General features: G+C 38.4%; 1 protein-coding gene across 1 annotated transcript in view; it reads right to left on the reverse strand.

The window, feature by feature from the left end:
* Positions 1 to 724: 724 nt before the first annotated feature.
* Positions 725 to 26,111, reverse strand: part of KIF5C (kinesin family member 5C) — an 85,222-nt gene continuing 59,835 nt past the window's right edge. The window contains exons 13-25 of the mRNA XM_032224547.1: positions 22,199 to 22,267; positions 20,981 to 21,187; positions 19,560 to 19,706; positions 16,233 to 16,421; positions 16,012 to 16,129; positions 14,520 to 14,596; positions 13,351 to 13,460; positions 10,598 to 10,699; positions 7,575 to 7,635; positions 5,845 to 5,916; positions 4,119 to 4,223; positions 2,539 to 2,755; positions 725 to 819 (exon numbers count right to left, since the gene is read on the reverse strand). Of these exons, the coding sequence (XP_032080438.1) occupies positions 725 to 819; positions 2,539 to 2,755; positions 4,119 to 4,223; positions 5,845 to 5,916; positions 7,575 to 7,635; positions 10,598 to 10,699; positions 13,351 to 13,460; positions 14,520 to 14,596; positions 16,012 to 16,129; positions 16,233 to 16,421; positions 19,560 to 19,706; positions 20,981 to 21,187; positions 22,199 to 22,267 (1,569 nt within the window). The remainder of the gene's footprint in view (positions 820 to 2,538; positions 2,756 to 4,118; positions 4,224 to 5,844; positions 5,917 to 7,574; positions 7,636 to 10,597; positions 10,700 to 13,350; positions 13,461 to 14,519; positions 14,597 to 16,011; positions 16,130 to 16,232; positions 16,422 to 19,559; positions 19,707 to 20,980; positions 21,188 to 22,198; positions 22,268 to 26,111) is intronic.

Here is a 26,111-nt window from a genome sequence, read left to right on the forward strand (position 1 = left end):
TGAAAGGGAAAATACTAGAAATTGCACCAAGCAGTGGTTTGGGACTGCTGAAAAGAACAGTCTGTTTTGTTCTATCAATCAGGTGCCCCAAAAGATGAAGCAAAAGTTCCTCAAATCAGAAGAAGGGAGACAACAGCTCTAGTGTGTGTTTGATCTAAACTCTCTCAAGCTTTATTCATTTTGGATTGCACTCAAATTGACTACGGTACTTATATAAGGATACTAAACACTAAAATAAGGATATTGAGTTAGAACTGGCAAAGAGTAAACTCAGATTCATCCTCAAGTCCAGCTATTCAATGGATTGTCTTGGAAAAGTAATTATATTTCTAATGGTTTAGAGCAGGGGTGGGGAACTATGGCCCTTTTATGACTTGTAAACTTCAACTCCCAGAATCCCTGAGCCAGCCATGCTGGCTCAGGAATTCTGGGAGTTGAAGTCCACAAGTCATAAAGGGCAATTGTTCCCCATCTCTGGTCTAGAGGGATGTCTACTTGGGCATACAATACATACTAACAAACATATTCCCAGATCAAGCTGAGTTATTTGCAAGTCTGGTCTTCAATCTGGCTGTTCTTATCTTAGCTGTCCCTCTTCAAGACCTTCAGGATTGGTGAAGGTAAGTTTCCTATTGTGACTGAGCTATGAAATCTTTCTGAACCTATATTGGTAGACTGTAAGTATGTACAGTAACTTACAAATACCTATGTACTTACCTGTTATTTACTTCATGTTTTGGTAATATGCACCACCTCCCCGAATGGCATGAATGGCTGTAGGAGATGATGCTGGATAATGACCAGGGCGAATAGGCTTGGCTGCAAAGAGAAAAAGCAAAGTCAAGGATTTTTTTTTGTTTTAAGCCAAGGAGTGGACTACTCTTCTTCCAAACAATCATAACCTGATTTTTTTTCCTCTGTGGGAAGCCTAAAGTGCTAATTCCACAGATATTCCAAACAATAATATACAATTCATAAATTCTTTCTCATTGAAAAATACCATAGATTCCTTTGTTTTTGTTCTCAAATTGATTTTGTCTTTTTATCTGCTTTCAAAAGTTTGTTATTCTCCTCTTTTGGCTTCTGGAGTTGGAAGAATTTCTCCTACAAGTATTTTAATACGGAAAGGAATAATCAGTTATATGAATCCCCCACTACCACTTCAAGTACTATAGCAAAACTACAAGTGTAATAACCAATAGTGTAAATTAGGTTTTTGACAAAGCTATTAATATCATCAAGATGACAGAACACAATAAATTAATAGGTAGTAGGAATAATCAATTTCATGTATCCCACAGAAACTACTTGGTTAGATATATCTGGACAAATTATATGAAAACTGCATTTTGGGTTCAGGCTAAGTGCAGAGGTATTAAAGGTGTTGTGTTTGATGGTTAATGCTGCAACAACAGTATGAACAAGAGATAATGGGTATGTTTGTCTATGAATAAAAAAATAAAAAACTAGCGAAGTGAAATCTTCTGCTGCTATTTTTTATTTATAAAGTGAAGACGTGACAACTAGTTGAGGGACGTGCAAAGTATTTGAATATAATCCTTCACAATATGTGGGACTAAGAACCAAACATCTCTCTACGAATCACTTAACACAGCCACATCTTTCTGCAAGTCTCATTGAGCAGCTTCAAAAAATGTTGCATTTTTGTACAGTGGTACCGCAGTACCCATCATTGATTGGCTTCAGGAGGTATGATGAGTACCAAAAACAATGAGTACCAAAGAATTTTTCCCATAAGGAATAATATAGTGAGTCACAAGAAAGCTGGCACTGAAAAGTTCTAGCTTGTATGTTGAGTAGCAAACAAACAACAAGAACCGGGACAAACTTTTTGTATCAAAATGGGTTGAGGACTAAGCAAAACAACTGAGCACACAGTAGTTTGCAACATGAGATTGAAAGTACAGTGCTACTTTGGTACTCAACTGCTTTGAAACTCATCAAATTTAATTCAAGTTAATACTCACAAAGTAATAAAACTCCTGAAGTCACTGTTCAGGAATGCTCTTCTAAAACCGATAGTCATTTATACCTAAAAATAGAAGTATTTTCCCCAGGAAAAAATCTATAAACCCATGGTATTTGCTGAATTTATTGTGAGCTTAGAGTATTTTATAAATAATCCTTGATTTATAGCCATTTGTTTAGTGGTTGTTTGAAGTTACAGTGGCACTGAAAGAAGTGACTTATAACCACTAACAATTGTTGCAGCATCCACACAATCACATGAACAAAATTTGGGCACTTGGCAACTGGCACATGTTTATAGTAGTTGCAGCATCCTATAGTCAGATTATCATCATTTGTGCCTTTTTCAACCACCTTCTGACAATCACAGTCAGTGGGGGGAGCTGAGTTCGCTTAACAACCATGTGATTCACTTAACAACCATGGCAAAAAAGGTTGTAAAATCAGACATGAATCATTTAACAACTGCCCTGCTTATTAGCTGAAACTCTGGACACAATTATGATTATACATCAAGGACTCCTCTGTATGAGGAGGCAGAATCCATACCAATTTGAGCGGAATGGGCTCGTCTTGCCATGTTCTTGGCTCTGACAGCCTCCTTAATGCGGTCCACTTCTTGCTGGTACCGTTTCCGATCCCGCATGGCATTCTCCTTGGCCTCCTTCAAAGCACTTTCCAAGGCCTTCACTCTCTCTGCTGTAGCTCGAAGTCGTTTTTCCAGCTTTGGAAGTTCACAACGAAGATCTGCGTTGTCACGTACCAGCTGCAAAAGATGGAAAGACTCATCTTTTTTTTTTACAATATCACACACACACACACAAGATTTTTACAATATCATACACATAAGAACCTAAAATTTTTAAATATTTATTATTTTCAATAAGTAAATAATACTTTAAAAGATACATAGCCTGTTTGGATGATATTTCTTGGGTGCATTTAATGTACATTTTGCAATTTTTATCAGTTTAACGTATGTTGGAAAACACACTGTAAACTGAACTATACTGATAAAAGCGAATAAAGAAATTAATGTCATTTCCCCCATTTTTTTGGCATTTTTAGCACTGTCTGTATCGATTTTGCTTGTCAACAGTTTTATTCAGTCCTGTAATTTCAACAGGAAGAGGGAAAAGAAAAGAAAGAAAAGAAGCATGGAGGGAAGAAAAACACTAATTTAAACCTTGCAAGCTATATATAGGGCTTCCATAAGACAAAAAGAGCAATGATATTTGGTGCAATAAATTGTTGCATAATAAGGACAGGTAAAACTTCTAGGTTTAAGTCTAGACTACAGTCCCCAGAGTTCTTTGCCACTCGCTGTGCTTCCCAGGCTAATGGAAGACCATCTCTGAAACTTCAGGAAAGCTCAGTTGATAGCTCCATTGCACACACTCATTATCATGCCTATGGTAAACAAATTTCTGCTTATCACCGAAACCTCCACTACATAGAACATTTTTTGCAATCCTTATGCAAAGGATATAATATTGATACTGTAAAGTCAGTGATGCAAGCTAACCAGCACTTTGCTTTTCACACTGACCATTGTTCATTAGTGCATGCCCCATCAAAGTCACTCAAATTCTTAAAGGCTGAAATGGAATAAGGGACTTCGGGCTCTCTAGATGTTGCTAACATTCAATTCCCAAAAGCCTCAGCTAACATGATTGACAGTTAGGGATACTGAGCGCTGTAGTTCAACAACATCGGAAGTACCACACTCTAGTCCATTTTGATATTGTTAGGTACATTGTGCAATTTGTCTGTGGTCTCCAAGGTAGAAACTCTGCTAAAAATCCAATTTGAATTAAAAGAAGAAGAGCTCTGTTGTAAAAAAACTGAGGATTCAACATAATATGCAACTAGCGTTCCCTCCCCCCTTCTTATCTGATTTTCAGGTGCTGCCTTTTGGCTCATCTGGCAAGGCTCTTATAAACTGATTGAAAATTCCATTTTTACTTTAAATAAGTGTGCTCAAATGTCTTCTTGAAAGAGCTGTAACTCAACTGTTATACACAATTATGTAAGGTTTGTTTTTCCAGTCTCCTTATTCTGCAGCTGTTGAATTTAGACAAATTAGGAAAACCACAGGATAGAAATGACCGATGTAATGATACTCCTACCTGTTTGTGAACTTTTGTAAGTTGCTCCAGGTTGTTTTCCAAGAAGGAGATTTTCTGCTTCTGGGCAGCACTTCCACCTCCATCATCACTGTCCAATTCCACACTCTATGCCGAGCAAACAATACAGAAATTAAATGATGGTTGAGAACAGCAACAAAAAACTTACATTGCCTATGAAATTTAACTTGGGATAAGCATAAAGCATTCAACTAGATGTAATTCTTAGATTTCTGAATATAATTTACATTGTTATAATTGGCATGGTTTAAGACAACAGAGAAATCTTTAAGAAAAGTTACACAGTCCCAAGTTAATCCTTTCAAATGATTCAGTATTATTTACATACTACTAAGACTCTTGTTCCTTAACCTTTAACTGGATGTAACAGTTTTTAAACCAAGGTACCTCAAATGGGTTAGCTTACAGAAAGGTTCAAAATCCATGACTGCCCTAGTATTGAATTTAGCTAGTTTCATAAAATGTTTTATGACATAAAAATTATCATAGAACAGTTTATGACATAATGCAAAGTGTCATAAGACATTTTTTGGGCTGATGTTATATAGTGCAACATGGGCCGTTTTCAAGGCCACTACATCTCTGAATGCGTCCCAATGTTTCCAGTGAAGCTAGTAAACCAGAAGTTCTGTCATTGTAAAAGACTTGGAGGAATCTGGTAAGGAAATATCTCTGAAATGGTGGTCACTGGTTGTCTAGTAATTTAAACCTTTCACATTCATCAGTCATCCTCTGCTTTCTATTCCAACCGAACTCTTGACTGAACAAGAGTACTTGCTTGAGACATAAGGAGAGATTTGGGGAGTTACAGTTAAGGTCAAATACGTAGAGATTATGAAATGTTTCCAGAGTAATGTAATAATTATACACCAGACTGGCAAATCAATAGCTACTTTTTAAAATATTTATTGAAGTAATGCCTTTAACTATTTCAAAAAGTTTTCACATTCTGAAATAATTGGTATCTATTCTCCTTTTTTAAAGGAAAGTTTAAGAGGTAGTGAAAAGCATTGCAAATAAATTTGGAACAAAGTGGAAACATTCATGCCGAGACTATTTTACAATGAAGATTGTAATTTTCTTTAAAAAAATTAAATTGGTTCCTCTTCATGACCTTATGCTTGAAGTATTGTATCAGAGATTTTAATACTGTATTTCAATATGAACCACCTTTTCCTTAATCCTTCTTGCTCTACTCTTTCATAACCATAAAACTATAGTCCAAAATACAACTACATGTTATACTGATTGAAACAACAGTATAAAGTCAAAAATATTCTAAGGAGGAGTTAGACTTTCCTCATCCTCTGGATTAATTTTAGTTTATTTAGTGAAGGCAAAAACATACAATTTTGTATGTTTTTCCCTCTGAAATACACCTTTAACACTTTTATTATTTTCATGTAAGTATCAAAATATAAAAGTACACTGTACCTGGACTTAGACTGCCCTTAATGAATTACAACAATATGCCTATGTGTAAAGTTAGCATTATACACTCCCTCCAGTCATGTTTATAATCCAAGCTTTTGAAATTATTTGATAATGATATTTATCAGTGCATGCAATTATTCTCAGATATTCAAATGCAAGCAAGATATATTAACAAGCAATTATGTTTCAACAGATAGCTTGACACAAATTTTCACCAAAACAAAATGATGTTTTTAGCATAATTCTAATCTTTCAGCCAAAGATTTTATCTTACTTTTTTTACTCTGGTGGTGAGGTCTTGAACAAAGAGTTTACGTAAGTTGTGAAGAGTTTGAAGTTCTCGAGCCTGTAAATAGACATATACATAAATTTGAGGGGGGGGGGACAGAATTCTCTACAGAATCTTAGCATTTCTTCAGAATGATGGTGACAATTTCTGTCCCTTATGTGCATCTGTGCAATGTCACAATGTATGTTCAAGAGTAGTGGTGCTTGCATCACAATATGCATGCTGCTATTTTTTTCATTTGTCCCTCATCTCCCACTCGAGTCACCTCTACCTAATACAGATTATTTTAAACAGAAACACAAAGGCAAAGTTATCCAAGCACACCAATAACAGTACTTTAACTATAGGTAAATCATAGTGTAGTATAAGTGCACTGCAGAACCAGGTTTAGTGGTTAAGGCACCAGGTTAGGAAGTGGGAGACTGTGAGTTCAAGTCCTGCCTTAGTCATGAAAGGCAGCTGGGCGATATTGGGCCTGTTACTCTGTCTCAGCACAACTCACTTCACAGGCCTGTTGTTGTAGGAAAATCGGAGGAGGAAGGTGTACTGGATATGTTCTCCATCTTGAGTTATTTGTAAAAATAATAAAGGCCTGATAGAAATAAATAAAATAAACTACTGTGGTATTACAGCAGCTAAAATGAAACCAAAAAAAAGTGGTTAGCCCTCAATTGTTTAACAGTTACCCTGTTTCCCTGAAAATAAGACCTCCCTGGATAATAAGCCTTCCCCGAAAATATTGCAACATAGCAGCAGCCATGAGGTGATCACACTCGCCACCTCCTGCACTTCAAAAATAATAAAACTTCTCTGAAAATAAGGCCAAGAACTTATTTTGGGGGTCAAAAGAAAATAAGACCCTGTCTTATTTTCGGGGAAACACATATCTGTTGAACAACTGTGAATCATTGACAAATTCACAGATTTTCACAGATAATTGTTCATAGATCACTGTTAACTGATTGAGGGATAACCATTTCTAAAGTTTTTTTAAAAAAATATATATTAATTTCACTTTCCTGCACACTATATAGCATGCATATATGCTTTAACTGCTTTCCAGGAGATGACAAGGACGGGAATTATCTGGATTTTGGTGGTTACAACTTGTTTCACAGGGATGGAACAGCAATGGAGAACTGTTTCCTTCGCTCCTTCCTCTTTACTTCTGGAACCCCTAACCCCCATAGGCAACTGAGGAAGATACCACAATCTGTGGTATCAGAATCAGCTGAGAGCTCTAACAGAAAGTCTCCCTCCCACCCTCAATTTCTCTTCACAAGCAACTTCTCCTTCCAGGGCTTCCTCACATGGGTTCTCCACAGGGTTTAATAAGCAATCCTGCAGGTACCTCGGTAAAAAGCCATACAGGATGTTCTAAGTCAAGCATCTTGAAGTAAATTTAGAAACGTATCATTAACCACCGCAGGGCCTACAAGTTATGTATAGTGAGATTTTAGTGACTAGTGTATGTCAATCAATGAGTTATTGAATTTTGGACCATCTGTAGCAACCTGAATCAGTTCTTATGAGATACAAAGTATAGGAAACATGCAAAAAGTGAATGCCCCTAGCATACCAGGATCATTTATCAGGATAATTGGCAATGGGAATTTCCTCGGGTATTTCTGACACAATGCCCTCCTCACTCAAATTATAATCTCTTTTCTGGAAAGTTATTTCAGAAATACAACTATGATTCGGTTAATACATACCACAGTTTCTTCTAGTCCTTTAAGATCCTCCCTTGCTTGTTCCCTCTTATCATTAAGTAATCTAGATTAAAAAAAACAAGTGTACAACTCAGAAAATACAAAATACAAAGAGTCCCCAAACTGCAAAACATTAAGCCAGATCATCTTCTAAGGTCTAAACCACAGGTGTGCAATCTTTTGGCTTGCCTGCACCACATTGAGTGAAGAGGAATTGTTTTGGGCTGCATATAATATACATAATATAATGTATATAAATGACATCATGTTAAAAGTTCACGATTGCCAGGTGTGGTGGGTTGGACATGCTTGGTCAATAGGATTTTTTAATATTGGCAACTAAGCATTTTGACAAACTCATCCGGTGCTTCATGATCGTAGGAAATTCATGAATGGACTCAGTTTACATTGTAACAAGAAAACTCAATAAAACATTTAAAAATGTATCTGAAAATTAGTTTACATAAATTTTAACAAGAAACAAAACTATCTTAAGAGGTACATCAGCTTGCTTATATTCACACTCAATTAAAAGGAAAATTACTTTTTAGCTATCCTAAGCATATGTACTGCCACATTATGTAATGCAGGTAATATAAACCAAATCCAGTTTTCTCCCATTTTCACAGAATTAGGTATGTACAATACTAATGGATTAACATAACTCAAGTTTTCTTTTGTTTCTTCTTTAAGGATTATATGCCATAAAATATGATATAGTTTCCTATATTTTTCGAGATAGAAACTATTTCTATTTCCCAAGACAATGAATGTGTTAACCAGAGGTGGATTGCCCCAGTTCGGCCAGGATCAGGCGAACCGGTAGTAGCAGTGGCGGGAGGCTCTGCCCACCTACACGGACTCCCGAACTGATAGTAAAAAAACTTGACAACCCACCACTGGTGCTAACTACAGATTTCTGTAATATTCTCAGGCAAAAATATTTCATAATCTTTAGCGTTTAAGGAAGTAATTCTTTATTTGGGTGGGTGGAATGAAGTCTAGGATCCAAATAGCATGTTGACTTTTCAAACGAAGGAGAAGTCACTCCTAAAGATCATTTTGGCACAACGCAAAATCCAAGGTCTAATTTGCTCAACCTGTATACTGAATATTTGCTCAATCTATATACCGAATATTGCGGGATGATGGATTGGAAGACGAGCAAGTTTTTAAAAGGAGGGTGAAATATGAATAATCACTCTGCTGATGACCCTCTATTGAGAGCTTAAAATACAAATTATCTGGAACTAATGGAAGCTGAGAAGCACAATAGGAAAAATGGCATTAAGTTTAAATATAAAGAAAGCCAAAGTCATAACCACAGGGACAGTAACCCAGCCATAAAACTGACAGTGAAAATAACTTAAGTGTTTGATAGGTTCTGACTTTTAGGATTGACCATGAACAGTAAAGAAACCAGTGGTCAAGACTTACAACATAGATTAGCACTTGGTAGGATAGCAATGAAGACTTTGCAAAAGATATTCAGATATTCATCTTCTATTAGATCAGAATTGTGCAGGCGATGATTTTATCCGTAACTCATTACGGAAGCAAAAACTTGAAGCAGTTAGAGTAACTCTTGAAATTTGCTTTTGCATAAGAGTCCTGAGAATACCATGGATACCAAGAAAATGAACAAACGAGTCATAATTCATGTGAGGCACAAATAACCATCCTCACAGCATCATATTTTGGACACATTATGCAGACCTAAGCAGCATAATGTGCATAATTTCCCTGCATAATGTTGGGAAAATGGAAAGAAAAAGAAGACAATTAAGCTTGAAATTTCCATTGCTAAGCACGATGGTTCTAAAGTGAGTTGCACCCCATTTTATGACACTTTTTACCACAGTTTTTAAGGAAATTGCTGCAATTAAGTGAATCCTGCAGTTGTTGCAAATCTGACTGGGAAGGGTACAAATGATGATTATATGATCCCAGGACAATGCAACCGTTATAAATACATGCCAGTTGCCAAGCTCCTGAATTTTGAGATCACGTGACCAAGGGGATGCTGCAATGGTTGTAAGTGTGAAAGTCATAAGTCACTTTTCTCACTGCCATTTTAACTTTGAACTGTTACTACATGAATGGTTGTAAATTGAGGACTATCTGCATTAACAAGAGCAAGAGTTCTGAGTTTAATTTGAATCTCCAAAATCGTAAATCTGTATGTTGGTGAGGATAGTTAAAATCCTGCTCTATTGAACTTTGACACCAGGGTACTAATAAAATCCTGATAATGTACCCATATTTTTAGAAGAAAGTATAAAATTCTCTCTTCACCAGCTTAAGACCTGATTATTTTCTTTTAGGCAGTTTAAAATCTTAATTTTAAATAAATTGTGGCTATCCAGTTGTAGTGTTATCTTTGGAATGACTGTTAAGTGGATATGCATTTACTATTTACACTTACATTGGGCCACTCAATTAAGACCAGATGTTTTAACAGCACTCCTATCCTTGCAATTATTAAAATTGGAATGGGGTGGGAAAGGGTATAATCAAAACCATGGTCTTATAGGTCTGTTAATTCTTTTCTGTTCTAGAGTTGAGTCTCTAGGATGAGAAATTAAACCTCTATGAAGGAGCCCTTGCTTGATTGTGAATCTAAAGATGGTAAAATATATTTGTAGCTAATAGAATGCCCTCCCCCCCACCCCCCAGTATTTGCTGTAAACTTCAATCTAAATATATTTTACCATCTTTAGATTCACAATCGAGCAAGGGCTCCTATTTGGGGAGGATGACTAGTAAAAATGATCACAGGACTTTTTGATAACATAAAAAAGAACGGAGAATTTTCAACTCATAAAATATAAATAATAATATGCAAATGTTGAGAAATGCTAATTCTGTAAAATATAGCACTATACATGCTAATAGAGTCTGCCAGAGATTACATTCTAATAACATCTGGATAGCCAGAGGTTTCTGACCTTGGTCAGGATGGCATCCTGCATATATTATTTTAGGAATGTCCATTCATAACAGGAAAGGGAATCCAGCTAACTTACATAAGTTTTTCCAACTTATTTTCCCGTTCTTGGTCTTCTATTTTTAATTTTTCATAGTCTGAACTCAGTTTTTCTTGTTCCAGCTGCAACTTCTGATTCATACTGCAGAACAGAAAATAACTTAAATTAAAAGTGGTACTGCAGGGAGAGAAATACAAGCCATTATGCATTTATCATAAGATCACAATTACCCAATATACTTCCGTTTCAAACCTTTAGAGAATTTTCTCATAATCATCTTAAATATCAAATCAGTGTTGTTTCTGACATAGCTGTTACTCCATGCTATGTAATATTGAAGAGAAATGGGATATTACCACACTCCATTTCAACCACTGGATTCTACTTTTTCAAGAAAACTTGAAAGTAGTTTTTAATAAGCAGTGTTGTTTCTGACATAGCTGTTACTCCATGCTATGTAATATTGAAGAGAAATGGGATATTACCACACTCCATTTCAACCACTGGATTCTATTTTTTCAAGAAAACTTGAAAATAGTTTTTAATAAGCAGTATTGATCTCTCAAAATCATTCAATAAAGTAAGTACTGATCTCAATACCATTCAATAAAATGTATCATTCTACATTTTATCTGTATAACTACTAAAACTGTTTGTGACAAACAGTGCTCTAAATGCATCTCAAGGTATTGATTAATGTTTAATACCATATTATATTTCTGATATTTTAAATCCAGAGTTATATGTACCGTATTTTTGGAGTATAAGATGCACCTTTTTCCCTCAAAAAAGAGGCTGAAAATCTGGGTGCATCTTATACACTGAATACAGCATTTTTTGCCTCCTGAAGCCCCGCCCCTTCACCAAAATGGGTGATGGCATACCCTTATGAAGGCTTTCAGAGAGCTCCTGGGGGCTGGGGAGGGCAGAAATGAGCAAAATACGGGCCATTTTTTTGCTCAATTCCCCCCCCCCGGAGTACTCTATAAGCCTCCATAAGGTTATGCATGCAATTTTCTTGACAAAAAACTCGCCCGTTTTTGCACAAATCTGGCCTTATTTGCTTGTATTCCCCCACCCCACCCCGACACCCCAGGAGCACTCTGCAAGCCTCCCAAAGGCTATTCATGCCTTTTTTTTAAAAAACAGGCCCATTTTCACAAAAGGGCTGTTTTTGGGAGGTTTGCAGAGTGCAAAAACTTTTTTTTCCTTTCTGAAAGCTGTTTAGTTAGAGTGATTGATGAGAATTAGATTGATTAAATGCTGTACCAGGAGAAACAAAGTCTTAGGTGCTGCAGATTGTCAGTGATTTCCTTCTCCAGCACATGGATAAATACACCTGGAAACATCTACCTACCTACCTACTCTCTCTCTCCCTACCTACCTACTGTATTTCTCTCTCTCTCTCTATCCCTCTATCTACCTATCTACTCTCTCTCTCTCTTCCTCCCTACCTACTGTATTTCTCTCTCTCCCTCTCCCTATCTACCTACGTACCTACCTACCATCTCTTTTCCTACCTATCTACTGTATTTCTCTCTCTCTCTATTTCTCTCTCTATCCCTCTACCTACCAACCTACCACTCTCTCTCTTTCTATTTTTTTCTCTTTCTCTCTACCTGCCTACTGTATTTCTCTCTCTCTCTCTCTCTCCTTTATCTACCTACCTACCTACCTACCTACCTACCTACCTAACTACTCTCTCTCTCCCTACCTACCTACTGTATTTCTCTCTCTCTCCCCCTATCTAGCTACATACCTGTTGTGGCCCAGCAGGAGCCGTTGGAGCTGCCACCAGACTCTGACAGTGAGGGGCCCTATGAGTCTGGAAGACCCTGGACAGGGTTCCGACTTTGAGCAGGGTGCAGAGAGACTGATTGGCCACCAGGTGGCGCCTGAGCCTTGGACCAATAGGGAGGAGATAAGGGAGAGTGATCCAGAAGCCAGCAGTGAGTTGTTCCTGGATGCACTCCATCGAAGAGCTACTAGGCGTCAGGAACAATTACGTAATTACAGGAGGTAATTGCACTCAGCTGGTGGTCATTAGGCTCCTCTCCAGACTATAAAAAAGACTGCTGGTGCACAGGGGCCTCTTGCAGAAGTCAACGCATTGACTAAAGAGAACTGTTGTAACTAACTTGGCAGGCTGGATTGCTGCCAATGTTTGTCTGAGTTGCTGCCAGTGTTTATCTGAGTTGCTGCCAAGGTCCTTATCTGTTTGCTTGGCTTTCAGCCACCGAGATTCTGGTCTTGCTATTAAAGGACATTCTAGTTAAGCTTGTCTCGGATTTCGTTACTGGATGGAGGAGGGGGTCAGAACACATACCTACCTACCTACCTACCTACCTTCTCTCTCTCTCTCTCTCTCTCTCCTCTCTCTATTTCTCTCTCTCTATCCCTCTATCTACCTAGCTACTTTTTAAAAAAATTGCCTCTTCAAAATCTTGGTGTGACATACTCTGGTGCGTCTTATACTCTGAAAAATATGGTATGCCTTGGACATAAACATGATACTTTGCTGCATTTTTTAATTATTAAAACAGGAGCACTTTATATATTGTTCTTTGTTCTTTCTGAGTTTACTTATTTGTTCAAATTGCCACAAGAAGATTCTAGAAAAACACATCTGCAGCAGTACTCATCTGGTTTTTTTGAGTGCTTTGCCAATAAATATAAGCAATGCATCATCAAATAGAAATCAAATAGGTCATCAGCAGTAGTCTGTATATAGATGTATATACACTTGCAAAATTATTCAAAAACTGTACTGGGGAATATGAAAGTAAACATACTCTCTGATATCATCAATAATTTTCTGTTTCTCCTCAATCTCATCTCGTAATCGAGAGAGCTGTTTCTGATGAGCTTCCCTATGACTCTCCATCTGTTGCTCCAAGGTATTCTGTTCGTAGAAGAAATAAATAAATTACAATAATTTAATATTTTACTCATGGTTTTTCCTATTACATCAAATACAATCTGCATATCTTAGAATTGCTGAGATTCTTGTATATACCATTTTTTTCCATTCAAAACTAAGCTCAGAAAATTAACATCAGTTTTCCCAATCATGTCCCAACAATTCTGCTTTCGGAACTAACCCATATATATGTGTTATATGCCTCTCATAAATCAAAAGGATGTACAGAAGAAATTACTGAACTTGTGTTGGGGTATGTAAGGAGTTGACTAAAATCTGGATTGTGTTTCTGTAGATGACCAGGCTGAACTTGAGGGCGGAGTTCATACACACAATCAGTCTGGAGTCCCTATACTAGTGATGGCGAACCTTTTTTGGCTTGCATGCCAAAAGTGGGGGGGACGCAGGGGAGTCGTGCATGAGTGTGCCACACCCATAATGCTTTGCACCCAACCCCAGCATGCATGCATGCACGACCAGCGCTCCCCTCCTATTTTTAAATGCTTTTGCGCCCTCCCCAGGCTCCAGAGGCCTCCCCCCCCCCCGCAGAGGCCTCCGGAGCATGAAAAACAGGCCCTATGGGCAAACCAGAAGTTCAGGAACGGACTTCCGGTTTGCTCATAGTGCCGGTTTAGCCCTCCAGAGCCTTCAGGGGCCTTCAGGAGGCCTCCTTGAAGGCTCCGGAGGGCAAAAAACGATCCTACGAGCAAACTGGAAGTCACTTCCAGGTTGCTCATAGGGCCGGTTTTAGCCCTCCAGAGCGTTCAGGGAAGCCTCCAGAAGGCCCCTGAAGGCTCTGGAGGGCTAAAACCGGCACTATGAGCAAACTGAATGTACATCCCCAAACTTCTGGTTTGCCCATAGGGCTGGTTTTTCAAGCTCCGGAGGCTTCAGCTGACAGGGCAGCACCTCGCATGCCCCTGTGGCATGCATGCCATAGGTTCGCCATCACAGCCATATACCCACAAAAGAGACCTAAGTCCAGCCCCCCTTGGACTCCAATGACTCTTATCTGTTATCTTTGGGGCCATCTAAAATTACCTTCATTTCCTCTGCATCCTGTAGCAAAGTCAGATGCTCCTTCTCTTTATCTTTGAAACTGACTTCGTGCATTTTTTCTGTTCAAATGAAGAGGACAGTTGAGCAACCTTTTAATGGGATATAGTTTAAGAAGTATTAATCAAGTTCTGAAAAAGACTTCCTTGTGCAAAATATGACTTCCTACTTTTATTACCCTGGAGGGACAAAGAAACATTAACAGGTGTTTCAGCAGAACAATTTGTGTCAAGCTACTTTTAGCCCACGGTTTTTAAGAAATACTTTCTTCCAACAAAAGCCAACTCCATTTGTGCGCCTAAAAATAGAACATTCCATGTGTTGCACACGTTCCCCCCATCTGTTGTCATGCCAGCTGTAATCTTTAAAGCCCATCCCTGTGACCAATTCAGAAGATCAGAAGCCTAGCATTCTAGAACATGTACAAAAATTGCCCTTGTACAGCAAAATATGCCAATCAGCATGAGTTGAGTTTTGATCCTTGCCATATTGCAGCTAGTAAAGTATGACTATACAGGTAGTCCTTGACTTACAACAGTTCATTTAGTGAACTGAAGGCCTCATGGCATTCAGAAAAGCTAAAGTTAAAACCTGGCTGTTCCGGCAGGCCTGGGGCTGTTGACCTTATTATGTAGGGTCCAGCCCCGATCAGAACGTATGCGTGTTGGTGAATTTTTAAATTATTTTTATTTTTATTTCTTTTCTTTTCTTGTCTTTTGTAAGCTGCCCGGAGTCCCCTGGGATTGGGCGGCCTATAAATCTAATAAATTGAATTGAATTGAATTGAATTTAGTGACCATTCAAAGTTAAAACAGCACTGAAAAAAAGTGACTTACACTTACGACCGTTGTCGCATCTCCATGGTCACGTGATCCAAATTCAGATGCTTGGCAACCAACACATATTTATGATGGTTGCAGTATCCTGGGATTATGTGACCCAACTTTTGCAAACTTCTGACAAGTAAAGTCAATGGGGAAGCCAGATTCGCTTAACAACTGGGTTACTAAATTAACAACTGCAGTGATCCACTTAACAACTGTGGCAAGAAAGGTCGTAAAATGGGGGGGGAACTCACTTAACAAATGTCTCGTTTAGCAACAAATCTTTAGCAACAGAAATTTTGGGATCAATTGTGGCCCTAAATTGAGGATTACCTCTACAACAGTATATTTTCCTGTGTAAGATTGATAGATTCCACTGACATAATAAATGTCGCCAAAGCAGTATTAGTTCTCCCAATTTGGACAGCATTAACCACTTTGAAAGAACTTGGTGAATCCTTATCTCAGAAGGGAAGGTGACAATGGAAAGGAACTACCAGACAGAAAAATCAATATATGTTAGAAAAAATGAAATTCAAAGCTGCTATTGAGGGTGTATAATTTCTGAAATTATAGTACATATACTATAATACTGTACTATATCCCTGTACAAGTCTTAAAGTGGCCAAGTTTGAAGACCTCTGTTATAGTACCTTGTGCCCGCAATTTGGCCAGCTCTTCATTAAGAGAGTCCTGCATTTCTTCCAACTGCCTTCGTTTCTGCTCCATATTCTGCATATAATCTGTAAGGGACTTGATCTTTGCTTCATGCTTTGGAAGTCGAAAAGGAAGCAAGCAGAAAATTGTGTGTTTAACGTACATCAAAAACGATGAGAAACTGATTTAAAAAAAAAAAAAGGAACAGTTTAACCACCTGAGAGATGAGGAGCTGACAAGCGGCAAGTTCCCTCTCGTTGGCATTCATTTTTCTATTAGAATCTATCTGGGTGCTCTCCAGCTGTTTGCTGCGATTCACCAGAGATTTCACTTCAGACTTCATCTTGCTGATGTACAGCCGTGCCATGGTAAACTCTTCTTCAATCACTCCATTCACATCAGCTAACTGCAAGCACAAAAAAACCCTGCATTATTCACCTTTTATGGGAAAATTTCCATTTTTTAATATTATCTGAACAGAGATGTAGACATCTGTACTTGTTACTGAAATTGGCATGATATATACTGTTCTTCCCTAACATCTGACACTTATGGATCCCTATCCCCCCCCCATTTATCTGTGGGTAGAAATAGGTATTAAATTGCTAGCACAGGTTTTTGAATCTGAGTAGCGCTTCTTAGCATTAAACCTTATAGCTTTACATCCCTTGCTGTCTACATTATGATGCCATAACTCTACATCTTTATTACATCATAAGTTCTTGGACCCGGTGGGTCAGTCAGTGGCTTAATGATTCTGGAAATGGTCTCAGCTCCAGTAGTTTGAGCCCTAGCATTGCAAAGCAGGGTGAGCTCCTGTCACTCGCCTCAGCTTCTGTCCACCCTAAAACAGCCTGTGGTGCCCATGGTGAGTTAAGCGATGCCGTGACCTCTCTCTCATAGTGCCTGGAGGCTGTTAGGGGCTGGATGGGGAGCAAGAGATTGAAACTGAACCCTGGCAAGACTGAATGGCTCTGGGTTTGGAGTTATTTGGCCCAGGGAGAATTGCCACCTTTATTCTTGGATGGGGTGGCATTACCCCAAACAGACCCTGTGCGTAATTTGGGGTTTCTCCTGGACTCATGACTCCTGCTCGAAAAGCAGGTGGCAGTCGTGGCCAGAAGGGCCTTTGCACAACTGTAAGTTGTTCACCAGTTACACCCATTCCTGGACCTACAATCCCTACTCACAGTTACTCATGCCATAGTAACTTCCCATCTTGACTACTGCAACATGCTCTACATGGGGCTGCCCGTGAAGAGCATCCAGAAGCTCCAGTTGGTGCAAAATGCAGCTTCCCACATGGTTTTGTGTATCACCTCTCCTGTGGGAGCTGCATTGGTTGCTGATTTGCTTCTGGGTGCAATTCAAGGTGCTAGTTGTCACCTTTAAAGTCCTTCATGGCTTGGGACCAGGTTATCTGAGGGACCATCTCTTGCCGGTCACATCTACCTGACCCATCAGAGTGGGAACCCAGAAGAAGGGCCTTCTCCGTGGTGGCTCCCTCTCTCTGGAACATTATTCCCCAAGAGATTAGAATGGCCCCCAGTTTAAGATTCTTCCAGAAGACACTGAAGATCTGGTTCTGCCAGTGGGCCTGAGGAAAGCAGAGTGGGATGGAGATCATTAAATGGGGGTGGGTGGGTTATTTTATTATATTATTATATTATTTTATTAATTTATTATATGATTCTTTCTTTTATTAGTTTTATTGTTTTTTTATACATGGTTTTTATATTTTTGTAAGCCACCTTGAGTTGCTTTGTACAAATAGGCGGCAATATAAAATGGATGGATGGATGGATGGATGGATGGATGGATGGATGGATGGATGGATGGATAGATAGATAGATAGATAGATTAGATAGATAGATAGATAGATAGATAGCTTATTCTATGCAAGTAGATAGATAGGTACAACTCCAGTGGGGAGACGAGCTGGTGTTCTGTGCAGCAGACAGATTCCTGACTGTTCTGTACTTCCCTGTTTGGGGTGCCCGTTTGCAAGGCCCCTTCCCATCTGGGTAGGGAGGGGGCCTTGAGTAATGCTGGAGGAAGAGCTGCTTGTCTTTCTCTCTGATGGGAAGCCAGCTCACCCTCCTGTGTCGCGCACCTTGGGAAATGTGCATTTCCTATAATAGGGCTAGTACCTTGGCAAGCCAAACCAAAACTCTGCAATAGCACTGCGGTCTCCTGACTACTGTGACAATGCCATACGATGATGATATCATCATCATCATCATCATCATCATCATCATCATCATCTCTCAAAACCATCAGAGAATGAAAGTGTTTTTTATTTTTATTCAGTACATAAAAATATGGAACTTCTTTATATAGCCATGAGTATTGGTTCTGTTGTATACAATTCCATTTTTTTCTCTTCTCCCTACAATTCTGGCTCTAATAAAAGCCTACCTTGAGATAAAGTTATCTACCTTCAGTGCCAAAAGTGCCTATTTCCAATAAAGAGGATTTATTTAGAAAAGAGAATGCAATAGAAAAAATAAAAAGTATTGCACTGACTAACTATTGGCTGTATCAATCAAATGCACTCCATATAACTGCTTATCCATCACTGGAATCAAATCTGATAGCTTTTTACTTTTTATTTAGTTGTAAGGACTGAGATATGCATACTCTATATACCAATGATGGCTAGCCTTTTTTGGATCGTGTGCCAAAAGCGGGGGGAATGCAGGAGGGTTGTGCACAGGCATGCCCACAGTCATAATATTATGCGCGTGACCCCAGCATGCATGCGTGCTTGACCCAAAGCACCAGAGCGTGCGCGATCCCCCCATGCCTTCACGCACACCAGCACTCCTCCCCCCACTTTTGGTGTACTTCTTTTGTCCTCCCCAGGCTCCAGAGGCTTTCTAGGAGCATGGGGAGGGTGAAAACAGCCTCCACCACCTTCCCGAAGGCTTCAGGAGCTTCCCTGAAGCCTCTGGAGGGTGAAAAACGGCTCTACAGGCAACCCAGAAGTTCGGGAACGATGACTTCCAGTTTGTCCATAGGGCCATTTTTCACCCTCTGGAGCCTTCAGGAAGCCTTCGGAGTGCGAAAAACAGCCTTAAAAGAAGGCCAAAGCCATCTGGCCAGCATGCGCATGCACGCTGAAGCTGGCAGGGCAACACCTCGCGTGCCCTAACAAATGGCTCCGCGTGCCACAGGTTCACCATCACGGGTATATACAGTCTTCTCTAGCCTTTGCATCTTTCTGATATGTGAACTTCCCAGAATTTTCAGCCAGCATAGCCACTGCTGAATGTTTGGAAAGCTGAGATATTCACATCTGGGAGGTGTTCAACAAATGAGTCACAACTATATAATATCAAATACACAACACCAATATAGCTATTAAAAAAAGTGGGACTAGAACACAATGCCACAAATACCATCTTGTTCATTTTCATATCTTTTGCTGTGGTTCACTATCTGATTTACGATCCTCAAGGATTATTTTTAATGTAGTCACTATTTTTGAAGCTGAAATGTTTCTCTCTTGCTATATTGTTTCTTACAATATCGGCAAACTTACTGTTTTCACATCATTAGTACCAATGATGCCGCCAATCTCTCCCAGGTCCTTAAGCAATAAATTCAATATTTCAGTAGCTCTCTTTTTCTGATGATTACTAAGTTCTTGCAACTGTCCCAGCTCTCTTTGTGTACTTGACAGAGCAGACTGCAAAATAATAAGAACACAGCTTACATAGTGAATTATGATGAAAAGCAATTGCATGTCACACTTAAAAAAAATTGTTTTGTAGGTTATGCTATGGTTTCTACATTGGATGGACTTGGACAGACACTATTTCCTAAAATTTTAATTCTATGAGTCAAACACCCACAGTCTACTTCGTAAAGAAGCCTCAAACTGAGCATCACTTTTCACTTGGGATATAAACAATAGTCAAGCTTTCTACTGTTACACAAAAAAACATTCAATTTTTGGCACCTTCATTCATATTTGTTTTCATTAAATTAAGAATAACCCCAGAATTCTAGATCAGATAGGTGGTTTTATATTTAACATCAAATAGTGGCAGAGATGAAGTATCCAGAACTATGGCCTTACTCTATATCAGCGGTGGTATTCTGCCAGTTCAGACTGGTTCGCCCTAACCGGTAGCAGAAATGGCAAGGGGCAGTGCCCACCCACCCGGGCTCTATGGCATCCCATTTAGGCCCCTTTTTTAGCCAAAGTGCATGTGCGGAAGGCTGAGTGCATGCACAGACATGGCGCATGTGAAGCGCGCATACATACACACACGCTCACATTTGTGAACTGGTAGGAAAGGCAAGTGAATACCACCCCTGCTCTATATGTTCCAGTTTAAGGTAGGCATTAAAGAGAATTAGGCATTAAATGAAAAATGTCCAAAACCTAGCTATTATATGGCAGAGAAATAATTCCCAGCAACACCTTCTGGAAACTCAAGGTAGAATCAGTGGAAGGTAGAAATAGCTTCCATTTTAAAACTTGCATAGAGATACACAAACAGAAATTCCTAGTCTGCTAGTAGCTAAAGCAGATCAAGCCACTGGAAGAAAACAGAATGCCATTTCTATGACCAAATTCTTTTGCTGTTAAACATCCAGCATGCAATGGGAAACAAGATAATAATAATGATATTTTCATATATTTTCCAGCAGAAAATTATTATACCACATTATATATGTTTTAAACGTGTTTTATACATGTTTTAAAGCTTTCAGCATTTACCATTTTAGCATTCACTGCAACAACAATATGGCAAATGACAACTAACAAGTTAACAATTTTCACAAAACTGGTTCTCTAGCAGTTTGCTAAAGAAAATTCTCTTTTTTAATGAATACTTCAAACAGCTGAATTTCTTTGGTGTGTTTAATGAGGTCTTAGTTGGGATTCATGGAAGGTATCTACAAATTAGTATAATATATCTAGGAATGAAGGTTAATAGGGGTTGTTCCTACTGTTTTCAGTGCAAGTTCATCTGTCAGCTGTTCATTAGCTCTCATCTTGTCCTCCACTTCTTGTGATTTCTGGTCGTAATTAACAGCGAGTTCCTCCAAAGCCTGGAGAACTTCTTTAACTTCCTCTTTTGCAGCTTCATTTTCAATTTGAAGACGAGTGAGTTCCTCTTGTATTTTCTCATAATCTCTCCTGGTGGAAGCCAAGAGCTGAAACAGAGCGAATGAGATTAAGTAGGAAAAATGATGGATAAAAATAAAGTAATGAATAAAGTTATATTCAATTTTATTCCAAATCAGGAAGGATAAAAATACTAAATGACCTTTAAAAAAATTCCAGTAATTTGACAGATAACCTGATTGGAAAAGAATTAGGTTAGAAGCTAAAAACCAGTCCCCAATAAGTTTTTGATATTAACCTAATAAATATACTCAACATTTCATCTTCGTAATATAGCAATTAATTTATGAACTGTATTAATAATTTAGTATTTAAATGCTGAAAAAATTCAGACTTGACATAACATGTATGAAATGCTGACAAATGTTTGGACTACACCCACAAGAAAATTTATCCATCATAAAGACTTAAGAATACCAGAACAATCTGTTTTCTCTCTATAATACTTGGCAACAACATTGGCGGATTTCATTGGTCATAAATAAATACCAGGCCTACTTAAGAGAAACATAGCCATAAGGCAGACTCTGGAAATCCACTCATTAGTGAACTGACCAAACAATTGTATAGACAGACTTCATTAGATTATAGAGAATAGCCAGTCTTTATATAAAGAATATTTTTACGCTGCCCATTGTATACCATCACTGGTATCTGGCACTTATAAATTTGATTGTTAAATCTGATTGTTAGAAATGTTATTTGTCTTTAGGATCAAGAAGCTAGTCTTCTTTCTCAAGGAGAGAAGCAACCTAGAACTAAGGAGAAATTTCCTGACAGAACAATTAATCAGTGGAACAGCTTGCCTTCAAAAATTGTGGGTGCTCCATCACTAGAAGTTTTTAAGACGAGATTGGACAAAAATTTGTCTGAAATGGTATAGGGTTTCCTGCCTAAGCAGGAGGTTGGTCTAGAAACTTCCAATGTCCCTTCCAACTCTGTTATTCTGTTGCTTTATTATTCTATTAAACCTAACTTGATCAAGCACTATAAAGGTTGCCAGATTTCTGCATAATTAAATAAATAAATAAATAACTTACTTCATCTTGATCCAACATCTGTTGTTTTAGTTTCTCAGCCAATTGACTCTGCTGGTTAATTTCATCATCCTGCAGTGGACAAAAAAGGGTTACTTTTTATTTTTCTACCATTTTTATGCCTTGAAATCAGCTAGCTTCCACATAGGCATGGCAATAAATCTTAACTTTCTAGATACTTGACTCCATATTCAGGAATTTGCTTCTAGCAGAAGCTCACAGACCAAACTCAGCTAATTTAATTGCTTTATTGCAGTAAACAGAAAAGCCATAAATATGCAGAACACAGAAGCCAAGCAATTTCTTTTTCATCCCCTCTCTCTCTCCCTCCCTCCCTTTCCTCCAGGGGACTAAATACTAGGTCTTTTTTCAAGTCAATGGAAATTTGGCCATTCCTTTTATAACATTAAGACCGAGGCAAAGTATTATCTTCAGTATTTACATAATAGTTATGTCCATCCTGAGAATTTCTGATTCCTGTCTCACTAGCTCGTATATCAATATAAATGTGGATGCAATATTCCCCAATGTAAAATACTATGGAAACCGAATGTACCATTGTTGCATTACGGGGGGGGGACCCCATCAAACATAATTTGCAGACTATAGAACTTTGTTCCAACCTTTATTACTAAAGCATATCATTCTAACAAATGCAAGCAAGTAGAACCATAAATCAATCTTGTCTAGTCCCCAGTGTAAGACTGATTCTACAGAACACAGAAATATTTTTCAGTTCGACATAATAATGGAATCATCTGGTTTTTATTCTATCATCTGCATCATTCTACGAGTTAATAGTATTTTAAATCAGCAGCTGGTTCCAAAGACACCTCAATTCTATCTTTTTATCTTACAAAATCATACATTTCACCTATAAATACACTAGGTTTGACTATTAAGAATTCCTTATTTTGTTTTTGAAACTTCATATAATGGAACCTTTGGTGGTGTAAAACTGTACCATTCTTCAATATGAAGGTGTAAATGTGTCATGTTTCTTTGCTGCAAAATCAAAATGCTCCTGCCTTAAAGAATTATAGTCACAGCCTACAAAGACCACTGCAAAACTACAGAATGTTCCAGAATGCATCAGCCTGAATAACAACTTGGTTTGGCCATATAATACTGCTACTTTGAGTCACTGGTTGGTTTATGGGTGTTGAATGAACAGCTGAAGACCTGGATATTTATGAGACTAGTTATTTCCAATAGTGTCTGTCCATCCAATCAGGAAGAGAATATCCTTTACTTTATAACCTGTCTTGTATAACAGTGGTCCCAAAATATTTTGGCACCAGAAAGCAGTTTCGTGGAAGACAATTTTCCATGGACCCTGGTAGGAGGAGCATGCAACCTAGAAACCTGTATATGCAGTTTCTCTCATCTGCTGCTCACCTCCAGCTGTGAGGCCTTGTTTTTAACAGGCCATGGACCGGTAATGGTCAATGGCATGGGTATTGAAGACCCATGAAGTATAAGGTTCTTGGAGGCAGACCTCCTCTCTAGCTGCACCTAGACTTTGGCTTCCTTTGATCTTATTGGGATACAGGAAGGAAATAAAAACCTGACTATTTTTGGCAGGTTTTTGATGGGAGATGAATTGAGAGAGTTTACTCTTGTATGAGAATAGATTATTACATAAGTTATAATGCCTCTGCATAATAATATCTATTAACCATAGTAGCACCTTGTATTTATGTTCTTGTTTTAATCTTAACTATGGTAGGATTGTAATATGCTCAATGTTGGTTGGTTATTAGAGCAGCATTGATTGATTATATGCTATCAAATCATTTTCAACTCCTACTCTTCACTTAGCTAGATTTTCCCCATGTAGAACAGTATACAAAGTCTCATAAAATAAATATTGGCAACTTGTGAAAGCAAAATGCCCAGATGTTCCTACAATACTTGTACTTAAATCTGAAAGCAGATTTTATACGCATAGACAATTTAATAAATAATAACCCCCCTGGGAAATCCTCTTAATGAAGCCACTGTGTATATTTATAAATACATGTATGATTTCATTAATATATGTAGCCATGTATTGGACAAGAGTCTCTCTATAGAGATTATTATTTTTGATCACAATACATTAGTTTTATTTATTTGTCTTCAAATAACTGTGACTGATTTTGTAAGATCGGAGGGTACCCAATTTGAAGTCCTCAAATATTTTGGTTGTGGTATCCAAACATCTTGCAAACTTTGTGATTTTTTAATGTTGTAGAATATGAAAATTATTCTACATATAGATTATCCCATATTTAATTAAAGCCAACTGCATTTACATAACCAATACCAGCCAGCAGTATCCTTTGCTGGATCCCCAAAATGTAAGTAGGTTTGGATGGATGAACATTAGGAGATTTCAGGATTTTAGTCTAAGTGACAAGTTGATAAAGTTCCCAGAGAAAGCAAAGACAAATCATATCCCCATTATTGCTAAGAGTCAGACAAGTTCATAAAGTTAGCAGGGATTTAGCTTGACTTGAAGAACACATTACTTTACATTGCTATCTAAATTAAATTATATATAGCTTTTGTTCTTACTCTCCTACTACTTTCACCTGACCCTGTCTAATCTTTGTTACACACCCACTTTTGCAACCCTTAATCTAATCCTAAAAGAGGCTGTGTACCACTGTTTTCAAAAATCCACATGAAATCAGTTATTTTACCTTTATGTCACAGCCAATATTGAAATTAAGTAATTATTTTTATTAAGTGAAATTAAAGAACTGCCGTAAGACATTTTAAAATAACTGCTATCAAGACTATTAAGAGGATTCAGAATGAGTTATCTCCTCTGTTTCTCATATTTAACTTAATTATAACATTTTCTGATTTCTTTACATCTTAACCTTATACTGAAAGGCAAGAAAAGATGGAATATTCATATTATTATGAGCCGAGTAATGCTTATGTTAACCCCTGCATTTTGCCATCAAAACGGGAATCTTAAAGTATTTGAATTGCCACCAGGTAAGGAATGTCTCTTCATTTTTAAATCTTATTTTTAAAAAGGATTTAATTGCAACATGTAGACATTTGTCATGAAAGTCAATCACCTAAATATAATTTGCGCTGCTTCAGTGTATATGCAGGGACTTCCATGATGAAATATTCTCACAAGGAAATACGAAAGAAAAACATTGTAAATAGGGCAAACTGGAAAGCTGAACTGGAACGCTTTGATAGGAAATTAATATTCTACAGACTTCTGATATGAGATATGATTTAGTTACACATTCTAGATGTAATTTCATTACATTAAAAAAACCAAAAAACTCACATCTATAACCTACATAAGTTGCTGGAGTTCTGCATATATTGCTGCAACCTTGTACAAGCTGTGTAGCTTTTAGGATTATCTATCACTTTCTTTGTCTTTCAGTAAGAAGTTATTTGATCATGGAAGTTGTTGAGTGTCTCCTCGGAGGAGCTGCGCTCGGGCTCCCCCAAGTCGGTGGTACCCAGGAGAGCGAGACGTCCAGGATCTTGGAGGAGAAGTCCTTGGTGTGTGACTCATCCAAGCCGTAGCTCTCCATGTCTTCAGCGATGCTGTTGTTGGAGCGGAGGCTGGCCAAGATCTGCGCCGGGATCACGCTGGTGATCTGGAAGCCGCTCTTCTTTAACTGGGTGCCCGCTGGACTCCTGACGCCTCCTCCTCCCTGTGAGAAGAGCACCAGGCTCTGTGGCGGGGGCGCCCCAGGAGGGCAGGAGGAGACTGAGACAGAGGCGGTGGCAGAGGCCAGGGAAGGCAGCATCGGCTGAGCCAGCAGGCCAGGCTGGAAGTCCTCCAAGCCAGCACCACTGCTGCTGCTGCTGCCAGCCCACCAAGGCAGCATCGTGGGCTACGCCATCTTTTTCCTCCCCCACACCTCCGCCACTGAGTCAGGCTGCTGTT

This window comes from Thamnophis elegans, chromosome 1, assembly GCF_009769535.1.
Source record: "Thamnophis elegans isolate rThaEle1 chromosome 1, rThaEle1.pri, whole genome shotgun sequence".
Classification (NCBI taxonomy): Eukaryota; Metazoa; Chordata; class Lepidosauria; order Squamata; family Colubridae; genus Thamnophis; species Thamnophis elegans.